Source organism: Molothrus aeneus, chromosome Z (assembly GCF_037042795.1).
Source record: "Molothrus aeneus isolate 106 chromosome Z, BPBGC_Maene_1.0, whole genome shotgun sequence".
NCBI lineage: Eukaryota > Metazoa > Chordata > Aves > Passeriformes > Icteridae > Molothrus > Molothrus aeneus.
The window spans coordinates 18869902-18881535 of record NC_089680.1 but is presented as its reverse complement, the minus strand read 5'-3'; the positions used below and the strand labels follow the sequence as shown (position 1 = coordinate 18881535).

The 11634-nt window shown below is 36.9% G+C and overlaps 1 protein-coding gene across 1 annotated transcript in view; it reads right to left on the bottom strand.

Moving 5' to 3' along the window:
* Positions 1 to 3146: 3146 nt before the first annotated feature.
* FRMD3 (FERM domain containing 3) overlaps positions 3147 to 11634 on the bottom strand; it is a 130422-nt gene continuing 121934 nt past the window's right edge. Inside the window, exon 14 of the mRNA XM_066569459.1 lies at positions 3147 to 6617. Coding sequence (XP_066425556.1) covers positions 6022 to 6617 — 596 coding nt within the window. The 3' untranslated portion in view covers positions 3147 to 6021. The remainder of the gene's footprint in view (positions 6618 to 11634) is intronic.

The following is an 11634-nucleotide window of genomic DNA, read 5'->3' as shown; positions in this document are numbered from 1 at the left end:
GTTTTCAGCTTCTGAGCTTCCTTCCCACATTAAACAGGGCTGCTGTGCTATTGTAAGGGCACTTAAAATAGCCCAGCCATGGGGCACTATGACAAGGCTGCTCACACATTAAAAGGTGAGTCCTTTCTCTGAGCACCGATAGCACTTCAGATCTTTAGAGACGTGATGTTTTATCTCATTTCTGAGATTCCAAAAGAAATTTTTGGGAAAACAATGTGTGCAGGAAAGGGCAGGGGCAACCAGTGAAGAGGATGTCCTATACATCTGTGACTGCAAAAGTTGTGGGGATATATTAATGGTCCCAAATATATGGTAAGTAACATTTCTGGTGAGCTGTCCAAAGAAAATACAAGTCAGCTACTGTGGCTACTCTGGCTTAACAGTAGGTTGAAATTTCAAGAGCAAGTTAGACAGCTATGGAGCAAAATTGACTCAATCTATTTTTCACTACCAGTTGATGTTTATTTTGGCTTTATGCCTGTTAGCGCAGCAGAGATATTTCCTTACATTGCCTTTGTTATTACAGTTCTCTGTGGTCATATCAGGATCTCAGGGGGAAATGGCTGACGCCATGATCTAGGCAAAGCCAGTAAAGCAGTGGTGATGGTCACTGTGCTACTGAGTTGGCTATATCCAGTGGTTATACAGCTTCTGAGTGAGGATTACATCTATTAACTTAGCTCTCAAGAAGAAGATTTAAGCAAACATGGTGCTCAGAAGCCTTTATTTGGGTTTTGGTTTTGCAGAAGTCATTTTTTCCCATACCCAAAGTGTATGTCATTGTGTGCATAGAGCTCTATCCTGGGGAAGAAGAACCTGAATATATAAGAATCTGAAGATTTGAGAAAACCACATTAGATGACATTTAAGTTTCTGTTGATAGGTTCATTGCATTAGAAGTTAATTCAAAAGTACCTGAAGCCCTATCAAAACTTCTCTTTAGGGAATTATTCATGTGCATAATACTGAAACACAGAAAATATTTTAAAATGTATTTAGAACTAGGCTTTTCAGAACACACGATAGGCAGTAGAGCTTTTCATTATGAATTTGACATAAGACACATAGTATTACAAATGAGAGGCTTTCCATGTTGTTCTTTCTACAGCTTTTTCTAGAAATAGGTGCCCTATTCAGTCATATTTAATCATTCTATCAAAGAAATCCTTACTGTATAATTATATACTTATTGTACATTTAAATATATATTTAAATATTTTTGTATAATTAAATAGATTCAAAGAGTATACTTAATTATTCTTCAATCAAAGAAATGTGACCTATTTCACCTGGACTTTTAGTCCATTTAAACCAATGATGACCAAACTAGCAATTAGTAAGTAATATTTGTTCATCATGATACTGATGAAGATTCTAGGGAGCCACTTTTCTTCTCCAAAGTATCTGCCATCTCATGAGCTCAACAAATATTTCTTCAGAGAAAATAAAAGTAAGCTAATATGGGAAAGGTCAGAATGAAATAAATAGAAAAAGTAATTTTTCAAGCACTTGTTGAATTTTTATTTTTATAATTATGTTTTAGTACTCCATCACTATACGATGCTGAAGTAGAAATTACTGCCTTATTGTTCTTCAATGTAAAGCACAAGCACTGAGCTGTGGCTGCTTATAGCAGCTGATGTGTGCGATGAGCTGTGCCACAGCTACAAATTCATACTGCCCTTAAGCATTACAGGGACGAATAATGCCCATGTTTTTAGGAGTGAGCTATGAGATCTGTGGGCAAGCTGTGAACCTTTGTAAAATAGGATCTCTGCAGGGAGTTCATCTGGCTGAGATCAATCACCTGCCCTAAGAGAAAGAAACCCCAAGTAAGACAGCTTCTAAATGTCACAGCATCTCCCTCAGATTTCTGAGGATAAAGCTGATGAGGGAACCACCTTTGTAAAGGGGCAGAATGAAAGGCATAACACTTTGGCATCAGTTTTTAGTATGGTGTTTAACAGCTGTGACAGCTGAAATCCTCACAGAGTGTCCCAAACATATGTCTTTTTCCATATAAAATGACAGCTTTAAGGAAATGCACAGCAAATCCATGCAAACAGAAGAGAGAATTACTTCCTTTGGGATTTAAACACAACTAAAGCCTACACAACCAAACAAAATGTTAAGAAATGTACCTAGACTTCCAGGTGAAGTTTCTTGCCTTCCAGTTCTTGTGATCTCCAGTTTGGTCAATAACATCTGTTGTCAAGGACCTACAGTGATTATTAGCACCAAAAATGCAGCATGATTTCTTCAAATGCACCTCTGGCATGACATTTCAGTGAAATGTAGTTTTAGAGAAATGTGTGTGATTATTCAGAAAGAAGTTATGGTAAGTGCTGAGTTTCTACTCATAGTAAAAATACTTTGTTTTATAAATGCTAGTTTCATAAATTATAGTGGGACTTCAGAATACAAACAATGTTGAGGAAGATATATTTTATTCTTATGTTAAAGCAGGACGGAAACCTCTTTTACGGCTGTATTACAACCTACATCCTTTTAACTGAATTAATAGGTCTACCTATACTATATAGTACTGGGTTTTTACGTTTCAAATTGCCAGAATTTATTTAGATTTTGGCACTTTCTATACAGTACAGTAATATCTTCATCTAAGTGTTTTATGTGCTTAGGAAGTAGCTTTTGTTTCTCTTAGCTCCCCAGAATTATAATAAATTGCTTCATTGCAGACTGTATATTTCTTACCAAATATTTTTGCTCTGTCAGAGCTCCAAACCAACTAAATGTAAGAAAACACAGCTTTTTCTACATAACAATCTAGCCAGACCTGCCCCTACAAATCACAGCCATGTGTCCACTACCATGGCCTGACTGTAAAACCAGCCTCTCAGTTTTCACTCTGTGGGCAAAAATTGTATCTCAGGAATCTGACTTACTCTTATGTGGCAAACAGGCAAACCAACAGTGTCTTGGTAAATGAGCCTGAAACTATGTTAATAACATCCTATTTTAAAGTACTTTTTAGTGTCTCACCAGCTGATGAATAAAGAAAATCATATTGAAAACATTGTAAAAGTCATAAGAAATCTCTACTATATTATATTCCAAGTACTTTGTGACAAAAAGTATTATTTATAGAAAATCTTTCCCCATAAAAACTGTCATAACTACAGAAAGCTTTTCTCCAGTGTAATTTTATTAGGGATTCCTGCCATCATATCAACATACAAAACAATCAGGATGTTGACATAGAAATGTGAAATTCACTGTACAAAGATAAGGCTCAAGTTACAGGTATATTTTCCCCTTACACTCCATGAAATAAAACCATTTTTAATACTTCCCAGAGTTGTGTTTATAAATGTTGGACAAACCACAAAATAGATTTCAAGTACATAACATTTTACAATATAATCCAAGCACAGACAGAAATACACAATACTTCACCTATAGATGCTCCATAGTCCAAGTCTGTCATCTTTACCAGTAAAAAGCTGCTACACTCTCTTAATGTGTCCAACCACATCCTTCTGTGTATGACATGGTCCTGGCCTTTAAGTTATAACACTTTCATGACTTAGTTAAATTACTTTGATAGACTAGGGAATATCAGGAAAGAAAGGTGAGAATATTAAAAAGCCAGGTGTGAATGTCTACATGTGGTTAGTAAATGCAAGCACATGTGCACACACACTTGCATCTAACCCTGCATAAAACCTCACTGCACTGCACAATTTTTGAGATTATGTTCTGATGCAACTGAGCTATTTTCTGACAAGAGTTAAATCAAGCATTACAATACTCCTCCTTCTGGGGTGCACAGGCACAAGTCTATTGTAACCAACTTTTTTTTTTTTAAGTGACTCTCAGACTTTCTAGGAGGTTGTATGGAACCATGTCTTCACAGTCCATCAGGATGTCTGCTGTCACAGCCTTCACCACTGAAAACACCTTTTCTGACCCCTATATTCAGCAACAATGCAAATGAATAATTTCCAGTTAAGACCGAATGTCTGCATTTGCTCACTCTCCATTTCTATTAGGCTGAATGATTATTACCTTGTGGGAAAGGATCATTTAGCTGCAAGTAGCACAGGAAGAAATAGACATTAAATAACTAATCATTAATGATTCTTCTGGGAAACAGATTATAAAGGACAAACAAAGACAATGAAAAACACTGTTGTTTAATTTAGCCTTTGTTGGAGGGGAGATGAAGAGTAATCCAAAAGTTTTCAGCTGAGGAAAGGAAGTCCTAAGCCCTGTAACTGTTCTGTCTATTAAAAGCTGGAGAAGATTAGAAGGGAAGGAAAAATCCTCTATGAAAATTGCCATTTTCAAACTAGACACTTGCAAAGGCTTACAAGAGAAAACGAAGCAAAAGAGATTCCCTGATACTGAAACTAATGGAATTTATTTAATAGGAATTAGACATGTGGTTACAATGTGTAGAATGCACATCTAATAAAATAGCCTCAAATATGTTTCCAATTCATTAATGTCTAAGCAGGAGAAAGAGTCTGAAGCCAGAATTCAAGTTCCTTAATTTAAATATGAAACAAGGCTGCACTAAGATTGTGGGAGAGGAGGGATAAAAACTTTCTTGTCTTAGATACAACCTCTGTAGTATATTTGAGGGCCTTCAAATGCTCTCAGCATTGACAAGATTTTACGTAAATATGTTCTCTAAGCTATATTGGAATACTTTTAGATATACAAATCCATGTTACACAAAACAGCATTAGATCTTGTAACTGGGCTCATAATAACAAGGAATGAGGGTGAGTATGGTGCTATATGTGAAAGGAAGTATATTACTATGCACAGAAAATATGTTGTCTTAGAGATTAGTCATAAAGGGCATCAAGCATGAAGATTCATCTCTTAAAGTGTTTAAGCCTTTAAGTGTGAGCCAGTAGATTACTTTGACATCAACTGTACAGCCTAATGCTTTGCTTTTTAAAAGAAGTATGAAAAATTTATTCCTTTTTCACCTTTTTATCTTCTTTATGATTTTAAAAAGTAGCTCACTCACCTACTGATTTATTTTTGGGTCCTTTTTTCTTTTTTTTTCTTTTTTTCTTTTTTCTTTTTTTTTTTTTTTTTTTTTTTTTTTTTTTTTTTTTTTGCTACTTACTGTTATTGTCTTCCATTATGTACAATAATCTACATTTAGACTGAAGACTCAATCTTTCTTTAAATGTACTTGGACTATCTTGTACAGACTTTCTACAGAACTGATAAAGTGGAAGACAACCTGACAGATAAGAGGAAGGATTATTTCAGTTCTGCCCACTTCCCCAAGCTTTAGAACTGTGCCTTTCAGAAATTCTTTTGCATACTTGCTGTCATTTCACCTCGCCCAGGCAGCCCCTACAGAAGTTGAGTGAACTTTCTGTGTGTTTCCCAAACACAATCCCTTTGTATAGAGCTACATTAAATTCATTCTCCAGCCACAGTTTAAAAACAAATAATTGGTAAAACATTAAAAACACCCTGCATGCCCCTCTGCATTATTCTTACCAATGTGTACATTTAAATAACATCATAAATTGTCTTTTACTAAAAACTTACCAAAATATCTTAAACACATAAAAATATAAAAAACAAACAAACAGAAAAACAAACAAAAACTGAAACCCCAGCATAAACATTGCTTGTATAGGCATTGGTTAGAAGAGATTGTTTCACTAAGGAGTATATTCAAAAAGGTTTTCTTTCAATATCATCAGTTTTAGTGTCATGATTGAAAGGTTAAGGACAATGAAACTTAATGTGACCCTGTCTTATAAAATGTAATAAATGAGATAGAAGTCAATGTAATTAAAATAAAGCTTCTTTTTGGTTATTGAGAGGTGACTGTATAAGCTGGCAACTAAAATGGCAATTTAAGTATGTAAAGGGTACTTAAGAACCTGACGAGTCTGTAATGAAAACGCTAAATGAGGATATGAAGGCAGCCGCCAACAGATGGGCCAGGGGCATTATGGAAAGCTGTCACTAACTGAAATTTTGAATATAGCCCTTAGTTGTATTATATTAATGTAAAATTTAAAAGCTGCCCAGAATGTCACGAATGAAGTTTATTTTGCAAGCCATCCACTGCCTAAGGGGGCAGTAATATTCAATATGAAACTGCTGAAACTCCGGCGTCTGGCGGATTTCATGAAGGAAAGAGATTTGAAGGTCCGACTCCAACAGAACAAGGAAAAGGGGGAACACAAACAACAATAGTCCAAGACCTACAAAAAAAAGTCTGGAGAAACTCTTCACAAAAGCATTCACCTCTATGTTGCCCATCAGAAAGTCATAGCTCCACCTCAGGGCTCTCCGAGCTTCTTTCAGTTCTTCCTCCTCTGCAATTAAAAATGCATTTTCATCTGCTTCAAGTTCCTCAAATGAATCGGTATCATCTTTCTCATTCTCTGCTCTTGGGCAGGTATCAAAGAGCATGTCAATCTCATCATCAACTGGTGTGGGCAGCAAGCTGGCACTTGGATTGTATACCAGCTCTGAGATGGTTAAGGGTTCCTCTTTCATCTTCTCTTCCTGTTCAATGGCAAGATCAACATCCTTCCCAGTATCCTTTACTGGAGAGCTTGAAGTCACAGGTACTGAAATCTCCTCTTCCTTTGGCAGCTGGATACCTGAAGAAATGAGATTAAAACAATGATACTAAATTTCTCACAGCCTGGGGGCAAAAGTCAGCCTTCCAAGAGTATATAATAGATGTATGGAAAGAATATTCTGCAATAATTTTGCATATTAAAACTAGACTGTACACAATTATCAAAAACTGGAAAAGCTTTTTGAAGAGGGCAGTATCTTTACAACGCTGCAGTACATCAGATCTGCTTAAGAGGGTCTGATGTAGCTACCGATGATAATAGTGTAGTGCAAAGCAGAAAAGAGCGCACCTTATTTTCTACTGGCAATCTGATTCCTGGTATAAATTAATACCTACTACATGTGTGGATTGGTGCTCTTTGGTGTATAATAATAACAACAAGAAGAACAACAAAAACTACCAACTCTCATTGCTTTGAGATGAATGATTGTGGTAACATAAGAGCTAAGGTTGAGTATAGAGCATGACATTAAAAAGAGACAACAGATTATCATGATAAATTCATGTTAACAGTAAAAAGGGCAAAAGGAGAGGAAGGTTAAAACATGATATAAGAATTAGATGTCATTGGAACAGCATTGGAACAGCCTCACCTGTTAAAATAACTCCTTCTCATGTCGCTTTTTATTTTTTGCTCATCTAGTTCTTTAGCTCTTTTTTCTCTCCTCTAAATTTCTCTCTCCCCTTTACAGACCATACTTACGACATTATTCTCTGCTCTCTCAAAACTTACTCTCCTTTTTCCAGTCTATCTCTAGCAGCAAGAAGTCTGCAAAGAAGTCTGGCTGCTTACAGCTCCATCAATACTTCAGTGATGGCTGTTAGTTGTCAGTCGTAGGAGTGGAGAGGACAGTTGGGCACAGACCTGCCTTGCAAAGCGATGTTAATACACCTCCTCATGGAAATTTCCCTTTCTAAGTATTCAAAATGGCCCAGACAGATCTCTTCTCCTGTAATTTGTTATCTTTTCCCTCTTCTCTAGACGTCACTGGCCATGCCACCAGGTGAGGTTTCTCATTTTGGCCAAATGACCAAAACCACAATTTCTGCTTCCTTTCATTTCGTCACTGAGCAAAGCAGCTTGGCTTAGCATCTGATGGGTTTTTTTTCCTGAGCTGGCTAGTCATGCATTCTTGTGGAAAGAGCACATGACCGAGGACAGAGAAAGAGAGCAGGAGAGTTCCTTTCAGCAGCAAAAGTGCATAGCTGAAATGAAACCTTGTCCTCATTACTTATTAGTTCAATAATTCAATTAGTTTAATTTTCATAAGTTTAACTTGACTTCCTACCAAATAATTCCTTGCAACAACTACTCTGCCCTCTCTTATCACAGCCAATTTAGAAATTCATCATATTTCAGCATGAAACTTGTTTTGTGCTGGAATGTAATTGTCTACACTAGTCTTTACATTAAGAATACACTTGCCACAGTAGTCAAGAGGAGGATACAAACTAACTGAAATGAGACAAAACAAGAGTATGAACACCAAGAAGTGAGAACAAATTCGGAGGATGTTTCTTCTAGGCATCTTTCTCCTAAGTAAGAGAAGGTAATGCTGGATCATCAAACCATATTCAAGTTACTTGAGAGTACACACACAATACATTAAATTACAAAAGCCAAAACTATTTAACTCTGGAACCCAGCATTAAGAATCTAGACATATCTTTAGATACACAAGTACTACCATTTGATTCTCAAATATGCTTTTCAAATATTCTGAATATTAGTAGAATTTAAGTTGAGCCACTTAGACATTTCAAAATAGTTGAAAGCACACAATTTTACTCTCCCAAATTCAAGAATTCTGGCCATAGGTCTCTCTATACCGGCTTATGTGCAAGGTCAGTAATATATCTTCATCATGTTTCTCATCATAGAAGACAGGTGCAGCTACCACAAAGAGAGGTCACACCAAATTTATGATTCTTGAGCCTCCTCTTCCTCCCCAGAGTAAATTCCAACTTGCATAAAATGCACAGTGAACATAAACAACATCTATTAACTTTCATTACAACTGTATTTTTTTCTGGCAATAAATAACTGGCAAACTTCTGACTGTGGGGTTTACCTGTTGATAGAAGGCAACAGAGAAACCTTTTCATGTCAGTGTTTTTGTTTCCTGAAGGGTTTGTATTAAAATGGTAATATGTTGCATCTCTGCAGCACACATCAAATTTACATTCCATTATTTAATTTCAGCTGCTAGGAAGAATTTTCCACACCTTTATTTTTATTTTAACTCTTTAAATCAATGTAATTGCATTTTATATCAGTCAAATACTAATGTAAATCAATATTTGAAAATTTAGAATGGGCATTAAATGATGCTGCTGCAAGCTTATTTGATATTTTTAAAAAATAAAGATATAAAGTTTTTCTTGCATAAATCAGAAACTTCTAATACAGATTACTGAAATATCAGGTAAATAAACTTGGGTTTATTTCTTATACTTCCACAGCAAAAGTTTGCTACACTTTTCTGGCAACTGGAAAATTTTACAAAGCCAGAGATCTCGTTATCCTAGGTGAATCTCAGTATTCCTCTTCCACCAAATACTGCGATTGCTCCAAGCCAGGAGCATGAACAGCTGAATAAGACATGACATTATTTTGGTCATCTACTGTGAACATGAATGTGCAAGAAGTCTGACATAGAAGTTGTCAGCTGCTAGTACTTCTACAGGGGCCAAAACCAGCAGCTGAGGATTAACAAAATGAAGGGCAGCTCTAGTTCCACCATTCTTAAGAAGCTGCAGTTGCTGGAAGTACAGCACCTCAGAAGAATGCATCCTCTGCTTATTAAAAAATTCAATTCACACATTGTCTGTTGGCTGGATATCCTGCACAGGGCTTTTCTTACCAGAAACCCAATTACACACCTGTAACAGCCTTTAATATTGGAGAAAGAAACGAGTGTGAACATACACTCACTTTAAAGAGACAAATGGAAAATTAGCTATGGTTCAGAGAGTACAGTGCTAGGAGCTTTTCATACACACATGCAAACAAAAAAGGCCAGCCAGGCTGCAATTAGGAGAAATCCTTCCTGTCCTTTTTACTTCTTCCTCTAGAAATATGTATCCTTTGCTTATTTTCCATGTAGACAAAATTCATCTGTACTATGAATAGAATGACCTTTCAGAGGGAAGGAGAAGGTGATTTTGTCCTGTGAACAAAGTGCATGAATGTCACAAAGAAAATGTAGAAAAATGAGACAGACTTTAGAATGGCATTGAATTTAAATATTTCCCTACACAGGATCTATATCAAGAAGGATTTGCATCATAGCCAGACCTCCTGCCCTCAGAAACAGAAGGTCACAGATTTGTACCATACCCACATCCCGTGCCTATAAAACACACCTGCTATAGCTTTTCAAGGAGAGTTAATCAATGACAGTTTATAGTAACTCCTTTTTAGGCAGTGACCTGACTTTCTTGCTGGCCATTACTGCTTGCTTTAGCCTAATGGGAACTTCCAGAAGGGAGCAAAGCCCTGTCCCAGCTGCCAGTTCATATCAGTTGGATGTTTTGTGGCATTACAGCTCGCCTCCCAGCTGTGTTGTGTGATAGTGCCCAATGTCACAGCTAGGACAGACACTGGAGGCCACTGCTCTGGTTTCCACACAAAGGGCACACAAAGCACAGAGGCAGAAGCAGAGCAGAGCTTACTGCATGGTGGGCATTCTGGGATGCCTGTTTTCCATCTCCCCTTGGCCTGGAAGGAGTTAAATCCAGAGTTGTTGATCCCCTGCCAGAAAGAGGATTAAGCAGCAATGGGACTGAAGGAACATCAGGGAGAGAAGTGTGTATCATGGGAGCAGGAATGAGAAGGCAAGGTACATCTGTCAGCAGCTCGGAGACAGAAGGACCTGGTGATGGGACTGCAGTGACTCCGTGTCCAGCCCCACGCCAAGGGCAGTGAAGCTGAAAAGTGCCAGGTACTGATGTGAAAGTTTAGCACCCAAGCAAATGGGCAAGTGGGATATTTCAGCATTCCCACTCAGCTTTGGGTGACCCCTCCCAGCACAAGTCAACATTGTTCTGAACAACATTTACTCTGAAAGTGTTGCAGTCGGGCTCTCCCAAGGAGTTATGTGCCATTTTAGGAGTCTTGCACAAGCTACCTCCCATTCTTTGGTGCTGGTATACATGTGCTATATGCTGGTACATATATCTATATATATATATATCTATCTATATCTATGTACACTTTTTTGCATGTTCACTTCAAAAGGAATAGCAATACTGTTCAAAATGAACAGTACTCCAAATTCAAGATGTTTAAGAACTAGTGTAGTCCCAACATACAAACCTCTTATGATTGCTGTCATTATATTAAACCAACAAGATGTCTTGCATCTATTTGAAATCAGTATTTAACTGAGATGTAAAAGTACAAAACACATCTAAATAATACTTTTTCAATTTTTCAAAATAATACTTTTTCAATTTTGCTACTATGTTTCAATCAAGGGAGTTAGGTGTACTCTCATAGATTCTACTGTCTTCACTGAGTGGTGAACTCAGGAAACAAAGACAACCAGTCGCTGCTGCTACTCAAAGACAAATCACTGCAAGAAGCAGTTTCTCATGTATCTACTGCACTCACTGCTTTCTAAATTTCAGATATCAATAGAGTAACGATATTCTAATCTTTGCCAGAACACTTTCAGTTAATTCTTTGATTAAAAACTAATCTGCTGAAATGAAGATTCAATGCAAAGATTTAATATAGGTTAGTAAAAATTGAAACAATTCAACCTATAGGCACCCATACATCAACAGTACTACAGAAAGCATGGAAAAACAAATTTAAAGATGTCTTATAACATTAAGGAAATGGATATATTTAGTGAAGGGGATCTTTAACAAAGGCATTTCCTAAAAAAACACCCCTTTGCTGTTCATAGCAATACTGAACGCTTTTTGTTCCTTGAGTTGCACTCCTCCTGTGTGTAGTGAAAAAGGGAGATAAATCAGACTGCCTAAGTTCTACCTTCCTCCACCAGCCTTAGAACTATTATTCAGTC